The sequence below is a fragment of the Drosophila takahashii genome, chromosome 2R, assembly GCF_030179915.1.
Source record: "Drosophila takahashii strain IR98-3 E-12201 chromosome 2R, DtakHiC1v2, whole genome shotgun sequence".
In the NCBI taxonomy this organism is placed as follows: Eukaryota; Metazoa; Arthropoda; class Insecta; order Diptera; family Drosophilidae; genus Drosophila; species Drosophila takahashii.
The window spans coordinates 3,829,708-3,850,378 of record NC_091679.1 but is presented as its reverse complement, the minus strand read 5'-3'; the positions used below and the strand labels follow the sequence as shown (position 1 = coordinate 3,850,378).

Genomic DNA, 20,671 nt, shown 5'->3' with positions numbered 1-20,671 from the left:
TGATGAACAAGAGATGAGATTAAAGCCTGGCCTAAGAGGTGTTTTTGTGACCAATATTGTCGCAAACGATTAGTGGACCGGTACTTCGGATTCGATTCGACTTTCTCGGGGAAGATTTCAGCTCGGCGTTTTTCATATTGTTGTAATCGCTGGTGGAAGGGTATAGTATGTCGATTTAAAAGGGTGTCTGATGGGTTTGGAATCTCATCTCCGTGGCTTGACTCCGAATTAATACTCCCTTTATCCGATTCGTGATTTAATGACGGACGTCTGGTGTCGGACGGCTTCGGACATCCCGGTTGGAGTTTTCCGATGACGCTTTACAATCCGCACAGCTGGGCTTGTACGTGTCCAGTTTCCCACAACCGTAACAAAACACCCGACGAGGTTTTAGCCAATCATGGTAGCGATGACCAGAGCCGTCGCAATTCCAGCACTTTGTTGAACGAAGGGCGTTCACTTCGATTTCTCGCTTCTCTTCTTGATCGATGTGGTCGTCATCTTCATACATGACCTCTTGAACAAATCGTTTGGGGTTTGGGGTTCTCGACGTGAATTTTTTAGTAACGTGCCAGTAGAATTCTTCGTGTTTATGACATTCGCTACGTAAGGCTGCTAAGCTTGTGATTGGTACATGCAATAGTTCGTGCCTTGGCTCGGGTTTAAAATTTCTTTTAACCGCATCCACTAAATCTGTATCGGACAATCGAATGCGCAGGGTATCGGCTATGGCCAACATTGCATCCAAGAAATCGTCGAAATTTTCATTCGGTTTCTGCTGTCGGCGTCTAATTATATCTTTGATGTCTTCATCCGTACGTTGTTGTTGATATCGTTCGGTGAGTCTGGTGCAAACTGTGAGCCAACTTCTATCGGTGTAATTACGATGAGATCGCCAATAGAATACCAAGGCTGCTCCTGAGAACAACAGATAGGCGAATTGGTACAGAAGATCAAAGTCACCGTCCAAACAACGAGAAGTTAAACAATTTACCCGGTAAATAAAATCTTCAATAGGCATATCTCCTTGAGATCCGCTAAATTTAAGATGCCAGTTCGCAATAAGGGATGAAGTTTTATCTGGCCTGCCTGCTCTATTTGTAGAAATCTCCTGAAATCCCGATCTGAAGGAATTCTGGTGATCCGGAAGAACGTTATCCCATTCAAGTTGGGCTTCCTCATGTCTAGTAACCGGACTTTGGGACGGGAAATTTAAGTTCCTGAAGGCTACTGCAATCTGTTCGGTAATTGAAGCACTGACTGTCTCTTGAAATTGAATTAGGGATTCGCTAATTAGGCTGTGAACTCGTTGTTCGGATACTGTGGCTGTGTTAGTTGACAAACTTCCTGTCGAAGCGCGTGGTAAACGAGAAACTGCAGGGGCATGAGTGCGCTGTGTTGCATTTGATGGAATCCTTCTTGTGCTGCGCCCGGGTGGTATTGATCTTGTGTTGGATGATCCAGAATTATCGCGAATGTGACTACTTCTGGTATTCGGTCTAGTTCGAGGAATAGTGCCCGTGGCGTTGTTGGCACTACTAGGAATCGTCGCTGGTGGAGGCAACTCGTGAACAATACTCAAGCTATTGGTCGTTGTTGTCAGGTTAAGCTCCGCTAAACTGCAGGCTCGACGACAGTTAGGACAAGTTTCGTTGGTTTGCATCCACTGAGAAATACATTCCCTGTGGAATCTGTGTCGGCATGGGGTTTCAATGAACGGAACTTCGCTAGTTACAGTTTCGTTACAAATGGTACAAATATGATTACTAGCTGCAAGGTTTTCGTTACTCCTAGTGATAGGCATTTTATTAAATAATTTTTCTTAAGATGTCAGAAATACGTTTAAGACGATCAAGGCTTGACCTGAGTTCGGATACGGTTTTCAACAATTAATCAAGCTCGCTGAGTATGCTTTTCCCACTAGTGATACAGAAACTACTCTACTCTCAATTATAATGAAAATATTTGTCTTATTGAAAGAGGATTGAACTGTAATAATACAATATCAAACAATCTCGATTCCAACCAAACGAATACACGCGTTATCAATTGGAAGTTCTAGTCGGTATAGAATTGAAATAATCCATTACTATCATTCCTTACTAGAAACTAATCTATTGATTTCTTAAATCCTTTAGTTTGACATCGCGTCACCCTAAATTTTTATGATGTTATGACCGGTCTGGTTCGACCCCATTCGGACAACTCCAGCAAATCCTTGAACATAAAAATCATAAACTATTTCAACGAATTATTAAGGCTTTTGGTGGGCATCTAATCATGGGAAGGGAAAGGTGTTCGTGGAGCTATCCGGACAATTGGCTGTCAGATCTTTTATAAATAGAGATTAAAAAATCTTTTGGAAAACAGGTCCTTTCGGGCCCCACGTTGGGCGCCATTTAGTATGTAACGAACACGACTGTCTATCTACGCCCGAGAGTCTTTTCTGTCTAACTAACTTGCCGACTAGGTTTAGGGCTGGGGTGGGTCTTTTGACTCTCGATCGCAGTCGTCACATTACCAAAATGTAGACAGAAAGAAAAGGAGCGGAAAGGGATGTATTAGACTTAGTTCAGTAGGGAAAAGCAGCTCCACAGGCTTAGGAAGAATAAGTTGGTGGCTTCTTCCGTTCTATACCCGCCCTCCTGGAAATTTAGACAAAGGTTAATAATTTCCCCTTTTGTGAAAACCGTTCCTCCCCCAGGTGTCCTTATTTAATTAACTAGACATTGTTCTTCAATGTTATTCAATCCATTTAATTGCCATGATTCGGGGCATTTTCTTCTTCCTTATTAAAGTACTTGATTACAAAGCTTAACAATTATTACTGCATTGAACTTCGAATTTTAATCGAGTTTACTTATTACATTGAATGGTGGGGCTTATTGCCGAGTAATACAAAACTTCATTTAATACTCAATTTGATTATGTTTATACTTCAAAAATCTCGGGGCGTTTATGGAGCTTTTCGGGAATTTCATATGTAAATAATGATCAACGGTGAGCGGCTATGCCGTACTTACTTAGGCTCCCATGAAGTCAGCAGGCCTGATGACATAGTTGGAGGTGTTGTTGGCTGAGGCAAGTTAACGAGATTACATTAATTACACATGTTCCCTACTAGACTCCCCATTTACAACAGAATATTAATGGAGCTTTACGATATAAAATAACTAAGAATTTACAGCTACTTTAACTGACTGCAGAAGGCATCAGGACATTTAAGAAAAAGGTATAAACTAAACTGAGGCGCGTAATTCGTTCCACCACGTGCCTAACACTCTCTGCTCATCAGTGCTGAATTAGATGCTCCAAATTGTCGTGTTGTATTTATGCTTCGTCTCGCATGTCCTTAATCCCGCTTTCCTAGCCGCTCACACTGGGCTATGATTCGTGCCGGTCCTATGCAGATCCGCACGTGGAGTGCAGCGGCCGTTGGATCCTGTCCGACGATTGATCCGCAAGTGGACGTCACTTGCAGGTGTTCTATCCGCACGTGGAGTGCAGCGGCCGTTGGATCCTGTCCGCACCAGCTTAGGTTTGTGTGCGTCCGCAGGTACTTCTCCAGCAGATGGTATCCGCGCCGCTCGAAACTGGGTCTTCTCGACAAATTTCGCTGGGGCAGCTGTAGTTGAGGGTGCTCCGCTCGTGGGCGGTGGAAATGCTCTGCGGCTGTGGTGCAGCCGCGTACGCGTAGTGTACGTGATACGCTGCTGGCTCAGAAGATTTTCCCCGTGTCTGGCTCACGGCGGGGGCAGCCTGTACCTGAGGGCTACTTCGTTCAAAAGGCGATCACTTAAGGCAGGGCACTTTTTACATACCAAGATTGATAAAACAGAGAATATCTCTCGTCTCTTGTAGAATCGGTGGTCTCCGGCTGTGGCGGGACTTGCTGCACGGTCTTCGGCTAATCGCGAATCACACGCGGTTCAGTTTCACTCGTCTGGCACAAATGGATGAGGGTTACGTCCGCACGCTTTCAGATTTTCATTACAAGAGACCGGATTGACGCCGGAAGCCGTAAAACATGGCCGCCAGCTTCTGACAGTTGCAGAGTTGTATTTCAGGGTGAACTTGCGTTAGGGAATGTTACTTGTTTATCCGGGACATAACCCACTGTGTCGAGTTTTACAGCGATCTCGCTTTAGGAAATGTTAGGTGTTTATCCTAGACACAGGTTACGGGGTTGCCAGATTGGTTAACTCCAATAAGCATTGGTAATCTGGATTTTGACTAGTTCAAATTTTAACCGCCCTTACAATACATACACTTACTTTAAGTTAGGTCACACTATTTGTACATATATACATCCCTGTTACTCCGAGTAACACTATGCTTGTCTCACTCACACACACTATGTACCCAACCCTGGTAAAATAGGCAGAGTTCTGTCGAATAAAGATCACTTTTGCTGCGACCGTCAAAGAATACACACACAAAATCGGCAGTCTACAAAGCCATTTTTAGTTTTTAAAATATCGAATTTTTTTAACAAGGCCTCGGCTTTTTTCTTAAGAAAAAACGTGCAATAAATTCATTTTTTGACTTTGTCCTAGAAAGTTGCGACCAAAACCAATCGACTGGTAATTGATCCACTATTACAAATATGTAACCCTTTTTCAAATCAAAAAATTGTTTGTAAATGTTGTGCCTCTTCAAAGTTACCCAATCGATCGGAAAGGTTAAAAATATCAGAATTGTTCCTTAAGTGCCGTCTGTTGCGGCTTGTGTGTAACAACTATCTCCTTCTCAATTCGTTGTTTGCCAAAACGTGTAAAAACATTTTTATAGACTAACTAATTGTTTTTAAAAAAATTTGGCAAGTCAGCTGGTTTCCCACACTTATTTTAAATAATATTCTGTTGGAAGCCTTGAAAAGCTGCAAAGGGACCAAAGAAAAATTTTATAAAATGTCCCTAACATAAAGGGGATACTTAGTTCTGTTAAAGGGAAATCCGATAATGCTAACAAATTCACTTCCGAGTAAAAACAGGAACAGGACTGATAGTGACAAAGAGTGGAAAGAGTGAAACTGTGTAGTTGAGTTTTTTATCAGGCTCCGAGAAAAGTGTCTTATATCAAGACACCCGCACCATTAAAAACATAAACTTACTGCCAAACGACGACGCACGGCTCACTGACCGTAGAAAACACGGAGGATCAGCTGTGGACCAACGCACCTCAGGAAAATTAGCACTTTGCTTTCCAAGAAGCTGTTCCAGGTTTTCACTCATTTTTTTCGGCGAAAGCTGCGAAAAACTGGGGAAAGGCAGGAAAACGCGGACGAGTCGAACCGGCGTGGGAAGAGGTAAACAAGACTAGAGGTGGCAATCGTCAGCTGGTCGCAGCCGCAGTGAGTTGCCTAACACTCTACGAAAATTTCAAAACCTATCCAGTAGCGGCCACCGTTGGAGGGCGCCAGTTACCCTTTTTTGCAAAAATAGTGCATACTTCTAGGCGTGTAGATAAAACTTATAGTAGTCATGTCTAGTTCGGATGAAAAAGATAACTACCTATCACCAGTGCAGGCGTCGCAAAAGAGGAAGCTGGAGAATATGTCACAAAATATTGCAGGAGGAGCGACCTTGAAGGAGCTGACATCAGCTATGTCGAAGCTGCTTGATATAAAGTTAAAAGACCTGCCAACGAAATCAGACGTCGAAGGGCTAAAACAGGATCTGAAAAGCGACATTGGTGCCATTTCGCTGCAGGTCAAACAGTTAACCGACGATAACACGCGACTCAAAGAAGAGGTGATAAGCCTTCGCGCTGATAGAGAAGCCGATAAGCGTACAATAAATATGTTGCTAGAACAACAAAAGAAAAAAAACGTAGTGATAAAAGGCCTAAAAGTAGATAAAAACTGTAAACTGGTGGTTAAAACTCTAATTGAAGAGAAACTGCATTTAAAAAGTGCTAGGGTTTCCGATGTGAGAAAGCTAAATGAGCGGGATGGCAAAATGATGGTTTTGGTAGAATGCGAATCCCAAGGAGAAGCGGAAAATATTTTGAAGAATGGTCATAAGTTACGTGGAAGCCATGTGTTCCTAGACAAGGACTTGACTGTAGAAAAACAAGCAAACAAAGTGGCTCTTCTAGAGCTAAAAAAGGTTCTGCTGGCCATTCGCAGGGAAATAAAAGTAAAAGTTCAAAACGACAGCATCAACGTAGACGGAAATTGGATGTCGTTTAATAACAACAAGGTTCTTATGTGGCAAGGAAAACCAGCTGAACCTAAATTAAAAGAATTATACGGAAACAGTTTGGAAATTTCTCACATTACGTATGCGTTCTTATGCCAAAAGTCCAAGTCAAAAAACTAAATAGAAACAAAAATAAATGTATTAAATGTAGTCCTATGTTAGAATGTAGTAATGTTGTAGGTGTAAATGCGATTAAAGAGTCCGATACTATAGAGAGACTGGAGATCAAAATATTGTCCTATAACGTGGCAGGAATAAAAAATAAGCTTATATATAATGATTTCTTCCAATACATTGCGTCGTTTCAAATTTTCATTCTGTCTGAAACATTTTTGGAATCCAAATTGGATGCGGTCGAAGTAAAATTTAAAGACTTTGTGCTTAGATGGGTGCCTGCCATCCGAACCAGCGCCAGAGGACGAGCAAGTGGTGGAATGATATATGGTATAAAAAGAGAACTTCACGAACGGAATATAATTAGTTTCATAAATGTAGATGAGGCAATTATTATCCAACTGAGGACTGTAGAAAATGAAAACCTGCACCTACTGCCAGTGTACATTAATTGCAATCACTGGGAAAGAGATTCTGGAATGTTACATGAGGTTTTAAACCATGTCCGATTAAGTGAAAGTGCACTGATAATAGGAGATTGTAACGCAAGGTTGGGAGAAGCGCAACTTCTCGGATTTGACCAACAGTTAGGCACAAGTGCCCTCAATGAAGCCCGTAATGCCAAAGACAAAGTAACAGACGCCAATGGCCGGCACCTAATGGACCTGATTGAGCTGTTCGGCTTCACGGTGGTCAATGGAAGGTCGGCAGGCGATCCTTTGGGCGATTACACCTTTATGAGAGGTGATGCTAGGTCTACCATCGACCTATGCATGGCACGCGGCACATGGATAAAAACCATCAAAGACTTGGAAGTGAACAGTCAAATATTCTCTGACCATCTGCCGCTGGTAGTTACAGTCACTCTCTCCACAACATCGAACGCAGTCACAGCGCCGCTTGGACTTCTGCCAAGTCTGATCTGGCGTAATCGAGAGAAGGAGAACTATAGGACTAAGTTGGACCGAAACCTGGCAACAAGTTGTGTGGCAGATTTGAGAACCCCCGATGAAATTGAAGGGTTTCTTACAGAATGCATTATTAAAGCCGTTAATACACGAGGTCGAAGAAAGCCTAGAGACTTTAAGCAGGAGTGGTACACAGAGCAGTGTGAGGCAGCTCGAATGCTTTCTTTTAACATGCTAAGGCAATTAAAATCAACAAATTCAGCAAGTGCAGCGGTAATGTACCATGAAGCCAACGCCGCATACAAGCTAACTTGTCAAAAGGCTCGGACGCAATTTTACATTAACCTAGCAAGATCATTGGATTCCATAACAGATAGCAGGACTTATTGGACTACTATTAAGAAACTCAATGGAAGTTCGTTTGTAAAATCAAGGGAAGTTAATGCAGATGATCTAGGAAACCATTTCCGTGATCTTCTAGCTCCTCCTGATTGGACGCAATCCCTGCACTTTGCAATGCCGTCGGTACAAAATCCGATTTTAGATGGGTATGTAACTGGACAAGAAGTGGAAAATATAATTGCAATGTTAAAAGAAAGAAAAGCACCCGGGCCAGATAGGATACCAGCGGAATTCATTAAGTACGCTACACCTCAATTTACAGCCAGCCTTGTCACTGCTTTCAACAAGTTCTTGGAATCCGAAGCAGTCCCAAAGAGCTTTCAAAAAGCGATAATCTTTCCGATCTTTAAGAAAGGCGACCCGAAGGTGACATCTAACTATAGAGGAATCTCTTTTCAAAATGCGTTAGCTAAAGTCTTCGCTGCGCTACTTCTCGAACGGCTTAAAAACTGGTTAAGAGTCTGCGATATTCTTACTGAATTCCAAGCCGGTTTTAGAAAAGGATATTCGACAGTAGACAACATTTTCAGTCTCACAAGTATAGCAAGGTCTTATATCGACGGTGGAAAAAAATTATACGCATTCTTTGTAGATTTCAGAGCTGCCTTTGACTCAATAGACAGAAGAACCCTAACGTACAAGCTCAGCAATATCGGCATATCAACCATGTTTTTAAACGTCCTTCAGAGCTTGTATACGGATAACATGGCGGCAGTATGGGATGGAGAACAACTATCTGAGTGGTTTGCCACTGAAGCAGGAGTCAAGCAAGGATGTCTACTCAGCCCCCTTCTGTTTTCCCTGTTTTTAAACGATATCACGGATAGCCTGCCATGCGGTATTCAAATAGGCGGATGCGCGATTAAGGCGCTGCTGTATGCAGATGACATTGTGATCCTCGCCGAATCACCCCACGAACTGCAAGAAATGATTAATGCTCTGCACAAATACTGTCTATTGTGGGGACTATCAGTAAACACTGAGAAGTCAAAAGTTCTAATCTTCAAAAGGCATTGGCGAAGGCTAGCGCAAAACGAAAAGTGGAATTTGGGGTCAATTCAGCTAGATATTGTCAAGACATATAAATACCTGGGAGTCTGGATTTACCACAATGGTCGTTTCAACAACCACTTACTGGAGAAACTTCGAGATGCTAAACTGGCCATAAATTGCACATGGAAATCGCTGCTAGGGAAAAAGGATGTTCCAATGAGTAGCAAGTACAAGCTGTTTAGTGCAGCAATGCGATCAATATTATGTTACGGCGCGCAGGTCTGGGGCATCTTACCCTATGAAGAAGTTGAAAGTCTTCTAAGATTCTTCTTAAAAAAGATTTTTCGTCTACCCAGATTTACCCCGAACAGGATGCTATATCTTGAAACAGGACTTCCGCCGCTGCATATCTTTACAGCAGAAATGCACTTCAGATATATCCAGAGAGTGGTATCCATGCCCGAATGTAGGCTGCCGCGAATTCTAGCGAACTATTTGGTGCAGGAACGTAAGCAATGGGTCATAGAATGGGTGACGCTTGCCGAGACCTACGGAGAAAGGCTACAGTTAGACGACCCTTCCCAATGGTCGCAATGGACGCAACGTATACTAGTACATATGCAAGAAACGTATAGGACTCAGTTCGAGACGGAATCAAGGAGAAGCGCAACTCGGCTGACTCATAGGTCTCTTGAATACGATCTGGGAGTCAATAACTATTTTACAGACGCTTTCACTGTGGAGAAGATCCGTACCATTTTTATGGCAAGGGGGGAAATCCTCCCACTAAGCTACATCCCAAACGTGACAGCCAGCGACACTGTGTGCCCGATCTGTAATATGAGGGAGCAGGAAAACATCGTGCACTTTATAGGACACTGCCCCATTTTACGGGAGATTCGCCTGCTGCATTTTGGTATGGCTCAGCTGACCCGGCGTGCTGTATACGATTTGCTGAATGGGCAGTGCTGGTCAACGCTTTACAACTACATCAACCAGGCTCTGCAGTACCGTAATAATATTTTAATGGAAAACTTTTAAATTCTACATTTTTTACTTCAAACACGAAACTCAGCTCTCCTAGTTTTTAAACTGATTGGTGGAACGATCTGATATCTGGGGAAGACCCGGGAAGTCAGGTGTAGTACACTGGCAGTTTTGACACTGGGAGCCGAGATCGACAGACGGTTAGATAACCAAGTCGATTTATTTTCTATTTATTTTCTTGTTTAATAAAAAAAAAAAAAATTAACTGTAAATCAACTTTACTTGTACTTTTGTATTGCCGTTCACTCAATGTTTTTTTTATAAATAAAGAATACTACTACTACTACTACTACTACTAGTTACAAAATAAAAAAACTCTTCCCCCTGCAGGGGGCGTGTTATTTTATGCAGAAAAATAATCTACAAATTTAAAAACGATCGGTTAAGCCGTTTTGAAATGCCGATAATCACGGGCCCCAACGAAAAAAAAATAATCGTATTTTCGTGATATAGGGGTCCAATACTAACAGAATTTGCCATAAATTGCTGGGGAGCATTTTGGCTGTAAGCTAGTGTTATTAGACGAGTTCGCATTTTATTACAGCTTTATGATATAGCCTAATTATTAATTACACTGTGCAGCATTTTTACTGTTTTTTAAATTTACCTCGACGGATGCTATATTTTTAGATTCGTTACGAATTCCCAAGTTAAACTGCGTTTTCCAAAAAGGACCTCAAAGTTCGAAAAATGCTGAAATTGGCCAACTTTGCGAAGCTCTCAGAGGCAAATGGATGCATGGTTTGATTCGATGTTAAAGTTATTTAAAATATACACCTTTTATCTTTCTAACCCCATACTTAAAATAATTTTAGGATTTTTATTAAGGGAGAAACAAGTTTTAGAAAACATAGTCAAAAAACATAAAAGCATACAGCTGCGGTCAAAATAGAGTAGTGTTGCCGTCCTGTGTTTTTAAAAGTTTGTTTTTTTAATTGATCTTTTCCTGGTAATATTGTATTGATTATAATTTTACTATTAGACTTATTGGATAAAAAAATTTACAACATCAAACTTTTAAAAACACAGGGCGGCAACACTACTACTATTTTGACCGCAGCAGTATGTTTTTAAGTTTTTTGACTATGTTTTCAGGAATTTATTTCTGCCTTAAAAAAATCCTAAAATTATTCTAAGTATGTGATTTGAAAGATAAAGAGTGTAACTTTTAAAAAACTTTAACATCAAGTCAAACCATGCATCCATTTGCCTCTGAGAGCTCCGCAAGGTTGGCCAATTTCTGCATTTTTCGAACTTTGAGGTACTTTTGCTAAGAATCCTTGCGTCGGGGAACTTTTTGAAAAACGCAGTTAAACTTGGGAATTCGTAACGAATCCAAAAATATAGCATCCATCGAGGTACATTTTTGATGCTGCATAGTGTTACCTGATCTTTAATTAACTGATCTTTTGATATTTTCAATTTTTTACAGATATGTTGATGAACTCTTATATTGGTCGGGTCGAAGAATGATTTTGGATGAATACTTGCAAGGAGACTTAACTCCAAGAAGGTTACCTCCGTCTTGGGTAACTACTCACAAATATGTTTATCAATCAGATGATGGAGGGCTTGCTGTCTTTAATACAGCTACCAACATAATAAGCGTGTTAGTCACAAATCACACTCTTCGTCAAATAAATGTTCGCGGATACGTATGCTCACAAGACCTAAAATATGTTCTATTTAAGCATAATGTAAAAAAGGTAAGTTTACGGCCGTTTTCTCCTCCGTACTTTAATTTGCCTACGGGGACAACGGAGCGATAAACAGAAAATGTTTTACTCGTCCTTATGTTAGCGCAGGTAGCGACAGATTTTGTCGGGTTACTTTATCCACCCTTTCAAATTTGTGCGTTTGGATTTGTGCGGACATTTGCAAGCGTTGCCAGACATTCGAGCGTTGTCATCCTGGTTCCACTCTTCATTCAAAAACAACTGATTCAATTTACAGTTAAATATAAATAAAAATTTTTTAAGTAAAAGTCATCCAATTTATTTGAAAACTGTATTCCCAAGGAATTTATCTTCAAACTCTGTGGGATATTGTCGAATTGTCTGAAGTGCGAACCCATCGACGCAGATATCAAGGCCAAAGAAATTACTTCGAATATTACAGTGATGATAAATTTGATAACAGGTTTCGCTTTTGTAAAAGCACGGCGTTTTTTGTTTTGCTAAAAATAGTTTTGCGACTTGAATCTAATGAAAGGAAAGTAACTGCATTCATTTGCTTTAGCTAATTTCATATAATCAAAAACCATTCTTACAGGGAAACGACAATACAGCCATGGGTTAAGCTTCTAATAGCACTTACATTCTATGCAAGCAGCAGTTTTCTTATACATAGGTGTAGTCGATTTTTGTGGCGTTAGCGTGGCCACAGCCAGTCGAGTTGCTAAGGAAGTTTCTTTTGCTATAGCTTCTTTATCAAAACAATTTATGAAGTTCCCGCGTATTGAAGATCTTCAAGAAAATGTTGTTAAGACATAGGAGCGATAGATTGCTCGCATGTGAGATTTCAATCTCCCGGAGGCGATTCCGAAGACACCAGTTCAACAAGAAATGCCTCCTGATTATCGGTATAATTTTTACTGCTAAACTTTTTTTCTGCCGACATTGTTTTGTTATTAGTTTGAAATTTTGTTAATTTCATCAGCTGTTAGTACGTCTTTTATTTTGAGTTTTAAACGACGGACGAGAAAACGAAAACCGATTTACCGCCTGGATAAATTTATCCTTCCATTAGCTAAATTCTACTTTGCAGGACGGACAAGAAAACGGCCCTTAACATGATAATTCTAAATTAAAACACCATTTTTCAATAGATTTTTCAGAAGTCCTTTACCGCTTTTTACACAATTTATGATGTGGAAAATGATCACCACGTGCCAGTTAAATTAAAAGACTCCCTAAAGGTAGAAAGAACTCGTCTTCAGTATGCAGCTTGGCTTGGAAATACGACGGCAATAATATTTGTAGTGGAAAATGATATATTTATACGACCATCTCCATTAATCGATGAAAATATAAGAATAACCTCATCTGGATATGAAAACCAAATATATAATGGAATTCCTGATTGGCTTTACCAAGGTATATAATTTTATCTTTCCTGATCAAATTACACATAGACTTTACAAATGGTCTTTATTAAAAGGTACAGCCCAATGGGCTTACTTCGTTTTCGGTTTTAATGGGTGGTATTTGAGAAAACGCGTCTTGAATTTAATTTAAGAATCTTAAATTAAGGTACAAAATTTTATTTATAACAGTCTCAAAAAATTAATTAGGTGCCTTCTACAGAATTGCATTTAAGGTTCCTTTATAGTTTGAGTCAATTAAAGCTTATAAGCTATTTAAGTAATTTGTACACCTCAATTTACAACCGACTTGATGCGGTGAACAGGCATAATAAAATACAAGGAAAAATTAATGCCTCAAAATATTGTATAGGCATCTAGAGACGTCTTTGCCAGAATTTTCGAGGTAAATAAAATCATTGTACGTCAAAGGATGGAATTAAAGTATTTTTTCCATAATAACGTGAAAAATATTAAGTATTTTTAAATCCCATTTTATATCAATCTCTGACACATTCGTAAAACTATATCTTTCAATTTGGCTAACATAGGCGCCGAACATCGAAAAATTATATTTGCCTTTTAAAAACCCCCCCTCAATACGTAAGAGTCACTTAAAATTTTTAAGTTAAAAATACTTTTTACTTTTAATGATTTATGAAACCATTTTATAAATTGCATCCTTTGACATACAATGGTAGTATTTCTCTTAAAAATTCGGGAAAATACGCTTTTAGGTGCCTGTCAAATATTTTAGGACACATATTTATACCCGTTACTCGTAGAGTAATAGGGTATATAGTATTCGTGCAAAAGTATGTAACAGATAGAAGGCAGCAAGTATACTCTCATAAAAAAATCGAAGAATTTCCGTTAAATCTAGAACATTTTTTCTTGAATTTTTTCAAGAAATGGTTTTTTTTAAAGGCACCTTTAAAACAAGAAAAAATATTTCTTGAAACAAGAAATTAAATTTCTTAAAACAAGAAAATGTTTTTTAGAAACCCACCATTAAAAGAAGAAAAAATATTTCTTGACACAAGAAAGGCGATTCTTGTTTCTAAGGTGCTTTCTTTCTTGTTTCTAAGGTGCTTTCTTTCTTGTTTCAAGAAATTAAATTTCTTGTTTCAAGAAAGGGTTTTTTAGAAAGGCACCTTTTAAACAAGAAAAATTCTTTCTTGTTCAATTTTTTTGAAAGGAAGTTTTATATTAACACTGAAACCCTAAAAATAAAATGTAACTTGGTTGTTTTCTTTTGCATATTATATTTATTTACATTTAAAACATTTAACACTTAACTTTTAAAAATTTTTATAACACATTTTTGACTCAAGAAAACATTATTATTACCCAAGGTCTGTTGAACTTCATATGACCTAAGGTTATCCATTTTCTTCGCCATTCCTCATCTAGAAAAAAAGAGTTATTGGGATATCAATGATTTCTTTTTAGATAAACAACTTTTTTGAAATAATTTAATGTTAATAATAGCCAAAATACAAACACGTTGGTCAGACGACCGAGAGAGAGGAGCAAGACAGGTAGAAAATGAAGGGTTGAAAATCGAATTTCAGAGAGAGAGAGGCACGGGAGAGACACGTACATACATACATATATATTTACAAACAGTCCTTTGCGCGAAGGGAGACCGAATGTAAACAGGGCACATCATGACAATTTTAAGAAGGAGAAAAGAGAAACGTCGCGACGCGTAGGTCAAGCGAGCGAGAAAGAGGAGCAAAATATGAAAGGGTTGAAAATCGGGTTTCAGATCGGGTGAGCCGCGTACACGCATAGATATTTACATGCATACATAAGTATGTCAAACAAATACAACATATTTTTCTTACCTTAGAAGGTTTTAAAACAAAATTACAGCTTCGCCAAACAAATTATTTGGCTGATGCAACTGCAGGTATTTTCACTCTCAAAAATAAATAAAATGCGAGTAATAAGATAAAGTTATTATAGAACTCTACACCCACAAATTTATGTACAAATGTATGTATGTACGTAGCTCTTAGCTAAAAAACAATTCAACTAAAGTGGTATAAGCTTGGTAAAGAGATTTGGAATTTATCCTTTAATTACATACATACAATTGTACGCGCGATATACAAAAAATTAAATATTTACATACCTTTGAATATTTGGAAAAAATTGAAAATCACGTCCATCACTTACGAATTTTTTTCACAACTGACGCTCGTGGGCTTAGAGAAGTCGGTAGCCGGTTAGTAGTCGGGCCGAGTAGGCCCTTCGTCCCACTTCGTTTTTCTTGTCGTTAACATTCGGCAGCCGAAGGAAGTCAATGCCTATTCAAAGGTGATTTTGTCCTTAAATACGTACAAAAATGTTTTGGCTGCGACGGCAAAACAAACATATGAGATTTTCATTTTTCTATTTTTAAGAAAAATTCTTTCTTGAATTTTTTCCATCAAGAAAGGTTTTCTGTATTCAAAGGCAAATTTTCTAAAAACAAGAAATTTTTTTTCTATTTTCAAAGGTAGGCCGATTCAATGGCAAAATTTCCAAAATTTAGAAATTAATTTTTATGAGTGTATATATTCTTGATCAGGGTCACTAACTGATACGTTGGCATATTAGTGCCCCAGTCCTGAGAAGGACGTGGTCCGAGGAAGTTGCGTCCTCTTCTTTATCGTATTACTAGCAATACCCGAAGTGACGTTGTCTGCTACCCAGCGGCGAACATGTCTGGAGAAAAAATGCATTACAAGTGTAGAAATTGTAATCGATTACGATCGCTGTTTTTTGACAGTGAAGCTGTAATCAGAGCTCCTATGACTTCGTATTTTTGTTCGTTAACGATTTCCTTTTGTCAACAATCACAAATACACCCAAAATTTATTGCCTATGTGTTCGTTTTTCGTTTCCCCTCCGTCACGTTTGAGCTTCGGAACTTTAATAATAACAGCATGCAATCTAAGAATAGTTTAACGAACTAAAAAAAGCACAGACTATGGCCGAGCGGTTACCGTTTCGATCCATTATACAATAATACCCATGTTCAATTCCTACAAGAGGAAAGAATATTTTTTGTTTTCATAAATGAACAGCATTACAACTCAGCATACGTTTTTCAAAATGTATGTTGAATTTTCTCTAGTCTGTCTACATTTTGCATTACAATTTTGGGAGAGTATAGTGAACTCGTAATGGAGACCCGAAGGTGACTCGGCCCTAGCATACTTTTCCCATTACTAGTAATGCAAATTGTGTCCCGACCACATTACAAGACGGCCATGCCAATGGCAAAGTAATCCATGTTGTAATCCATTGTTTCCCTATTACTGGAGGAGAAGTAATGCATTCGTAATCCATTTTGTAATGGCAATTTTCGCCGGAGTGAACAAGTGAGCAAACTGAGTGAGTTGACTCATTGGGAAAAAAAGAACACCCAAATGAGCAGATTTTACCCAACACTAGCTCGGTTATTAATTTGAATTTGGAAATATGTAAAAATCATCAATAAATGCTTTGTTAATAGAACCCAGCGGCGAAAATTGCCATTACAAAATGGATTACGAATGCATTACTTCTCCTCCAGTAATAGGGAAACAAAAGGAAATCGTTAACGAACAAAAAAACGAAGTATAGGAGCTCTGATTACAACTTCACTGTCGAAAAACAGCGATTATAATCGATTACATTTTCTACACATGTATTGCATTTTTTCTCCAGACCCCATTCACATGTTCGCCGCTGGGCTTGTTCTTTTGCTCACTTGTTCACTTGCTAACTTGTTCACTTGCTCACTTGTTCTGTCCTTAACTTTTTCACTGGCTCTGAGAAAACAGCTCATTGTCTGTAAAACCGTATGCAAAATGCAACCTAAAAGTAAAAATAAAATACTTTTTATGCAAAAAACAGCAAGAGAGCAACTGAGCAAGTGAACTAAAAAGATCAAATCACCTTGGCACACTTTTTAGCACCTTAATGCTGTTTTCACTATTTCCTCGTCTTAACCTACCCTAACACCAGTTTTTCCTCTTCTTAGCTAACCTGACTTTAGTCTCACCTGAAAAAAATTTTAGCTTCACTTTTTCTTATTTAAACTTCACCCACCTTATCCTCACTAAAGTCCAAACGAACCTTACCTTTCTCACCCTTACACTCCCCTTACATTACTTTTACCCTAATCAATCTAATACCTCCTTAATCGCAACTTAACCCCGCACTAACCTTACCTTATTCCCACCTTAACTCCACCATTCTGGTAGCCTAATTTTATCATTTTGGTTAGCTAAGCGAATGCACAGTGGTTGCGCCCATAGGCCAAAAATCAAAAAATCGAAATTACCAAAAATTATTGATAAGTATACAAATTGTCTAAAAAATAACCAAGCTTCTTAATGGCAAACCGGAATTTTCTGGAAATCTAACGTGACTTTCTAAAAATAGAACACAAAGTGTGAACACGTGTTCAATTTTGCAGCGCAGCGGCGTTACGTTAGCATTTCGTCAAAACAAAGTTGCATTTCAAAGCGGTCTAACTTTTACAAGAGAGGACCAAATTAGTTTATTTAAAAAGAACCTTAAAGTTTCAGGTCTTTATTTTAATAAGTATTTTTTGTGAAATTAATCTGCTTGATTTGTTATTTGTTGTGTATTTTTGTTTATTAATCCTTTATTTATGTATTATATGAACGTAATTTTCATGTTTAAATAGACTTTTAGATATGTTATCCCCCGATCCCCCCTTTAGGAGTGTTATCAGTGTATTTGTCAATGTTTGAAGGTAATAAAAACGTTAAGTGTAGCTGCTAATATTTGCTAATTTGTGTGTATTCATTAATAAACTTATGCTGACTTACTGTTTTCAGGGTCAAATTTGCGACGCAGTCTGCTCTTCTTCCTTTGCTTTTGTGATGTTTCTTTTGTGTTCGTTAGTTGTGTTTGTAGCAGGGACCGTAAATAATCATTATTTGAGATTTTTATTTTAAGAGGCCTACTGAGGTTTTTACATATTTTAATCAACAATTTATAGACATAATCAAATAACAGTTAATTTGCTTTCCAAATTTGTTGAAATGCATATACTTTGTGGACAAGAGTAAAAAGAACGTTATTTTTGACGTTTAAAAATAAATATCACAGTAGTCTTCTTAAAATAAAAATCTCAAAAATTGATTATTTACGGTCCCTGGCTTGTTGACAATTTTGGATATTATTTTTTTCGCTCATTTTTATGTTATCATTTTCTATTTTTTCTACATTTTATTTATTAGAAGATTTTTGTAATTTTTTTTGTTTTTTGGACTAAAATTAAAATCTGAATGATTTTGTTTTTGTTTTTTATGATTTAAATACATTGAAAGAACTAGAGAACCCCATTTGTTTATATTTCGAAATGCTTTTGGAGAGGGGGAGAGGAGATACACTTTCACAAATTTATACTGAAGATAATTTTAGCACTGTAACTTAACTGGAAGTATCTTTGCGCACCATCGCCATATAAGCCATACTAAGATGCTATGTGAGCTATAGGATAGAGTCTTCCGATGTTGCCAATTTTTTTACTCCATATTCTCAATATTTTTTTAGATTTTTGAGGAAAATTTCATAACCATATCTCAACGGGAAATATTTATGGCCGCGGCCCCATACAAGCCCAACCAGTGTGGAATGCAGAGATAAATTCTTAATCTTTTTTACCGTTTATTTCGAACAGATCTAACTCCCAAAAACCTTAAAAACATAAAAAAGTATATATAAAAATTAAAACACACAAATACTTATGAAAAGCTACGGCCAAAATGGTTTAAGCGAAAAACGGATCTGTTCTCAGGATCGGTAGGTAAACAAAAAAAGAAGTGCCCCAATGTCGCCTGGAGATCAACAGCTGGAGTTAAATATTTCCGGAAAAAAAAATTAAAAAAAGCACCTAAAGCCTCAACTCTTATGGGTAAAAACTGTGGGTGTAATTTTGGAGACGAAATTTTCCAACCATTTTCTTCGTGCGCCTTTTGTCTTTCACGCAATTTAAATTTTTGCAAAATATTTGATTTAGAATTGCATGTATTATATGATCCGCTATTTTATCCTATATTAATAATTACATACTTATGTACATGCCAATTTATCGATGTGTGTGTCATTGCGTTTCTCACATGCAAATGTGACGACGAAAAGTTTTTCCCTTCTCTCCCCTTGAAAACCAATCCAACATTTTTTTTAAAATCAAAACAAAAATTCCTTATGCACTTAATGGGTTGGCGACACACTTTGACTTAGAATTGCATACATTAGATAATCCGTTCTGGTATCCAAATAAAAATATTAATATTTTGATCAGGTATTTTATCTCTCTGCTCACTACTCTCTCACTCTGCTTCTGCTGACGTTCGTGAGTGCTGCGAACTGCCGAAGCATACAAAAATCAAAAACAACGTGCTGCCGAAAAGGCCCCCCGAAACCCCGCCATCTTACAAAAAAATCATATAAAATCAACCGTAGGTCCAAAAAAAAAAAAAATACCTTACTGATTGTATGGCATAGCTCCATACTTTAAACCAAAAACGGATCCGATCGCATAATCGGTGCGGAAAAATCAATTAAGTGCCCAAACCGGAAGTCGGTTGTTTGGTTAAAAACTGTGGGAATGGTTGATGTTGATGAGTCCTGGGAGTCCTAAGGAGCCGATTTTTAAAAAGTCCTTTTTTAGTGCACACCTTCTCTAACACACGATGCAGACCCAATTTTTTCCAGAATTTTAGGTCTTATGGTTTGGGCTGGGGGAACATAACGTAAATCGACATCTACTCTTTTATAGTAATACTCGATACTCGATTTTATATTTGTGTTTAGATGGCGTTAATTCGCGAAATATGGCCGTTTAACGGTAAAATACTGAAAGTTTTTGTTCATTTCTTGTTTTTAACGACCTACGCATCGCTAAAGACTTAAAAGTGAAATTTTAATCGGCTCACAAGATATGTCTGTTGCAAATTAATTTGGTATGTTAAACTTTAACTCTCTATAATAAGTAAACGAGAAAAGCCAGAAACACCCAAATGTGTTTTAGCTAGTTTCGATGAGTAATTTCCGCACATGAAATGAGAATTGCGGTTACCTTTCATAACTCAAAAATGTTGCACACTGTAATTTTCAATGCCCTATCTTTAAGACAAGGGAGAACGCTGTAGTCGGGTGCCACGACTATCAGATACCCGTTACTCAGCTAAAGGGAGTGCGAGGGAGATGGAGATATACAACATTAATCGGGCGCAACTTTTTAAGAAATGGTCCGATTTGAAAATTTTCTTCTATATTTTAATAGGTATAAATAAACACATCAAAATTGCATTTATACCGGAATCCCTAAAAATGTGGGCGCCACACACATTTAAAAATCGTTTGTGGGCGATTGTGAGCGTTAGGGGGGGAGTGGCGCTCGGCTAAAATAAACCTGCGCTGCGAAGGATGCTCAAGAATATGTGTGGGTAATCCCAACTTTCCAGCTTTGTAGTTTTCGAGATCCTAGCGTTCATACGGACGGACAGACAGACGGACAAACGAAAATGACTATATCGACTCGGCTAGTGACCCTGTTAAACAATATATATACTTTAAACACAGAAAAAAATATGACAAAATATCAAATTGATAAGTGTTGGTTATTTTGATCTTTTTTAAAATTAAGTTTCGTCATATCATTCTAACATGAATAAATCTTATTTTGATCTTATTTCATATTATTTGTTCGAAAAAATACCGATTTCGGTATTTTAAACAATCATCATATGACACTGATATGATAAAATATCCAAAAATTTTAGGAATTGCCCTAATCGGTAGCCTAGGGGACTAAAGCGTGCGGATTATATGTTATGTAAGCGTATAGTCGGAAGTGTGTGTTCAGTCCCACGTCGAGGCGGAAGTTCTTTGCGTCTTTTTATTTT

General features: G+C 38.2%; 1 protein-coding gene across 2 annotated transcripts in view; it reads left to right on the top strand.

Moving 5' to 3' along the window:
• Nucleotides 1-20,671, top strand: part of LOC138912460 (inactive dipeptidyl peptidase 10) — a 591,726-nt gene that overhangs the window by 93,948 nt on the left and 477,107 nt on the right. For both annotated transcript variants that reach the window (XM_070213361.1, XM_070213362.1), the window contains exons 2-3: nucleotides 11,100-11,373; nucleotides 12,495-12,762. In XM_070213361.1, coding sequence (XP_070069462.1) covers nucleotides 11,100-11,373; nucleotides 12,495-12,762 — 542 coding nt within the window. The remainder of the gene's footprint in view (nucleotides 1-11,099; nucleotides 11,374-12,494; nucleotides 12,763-20,671) is intronic.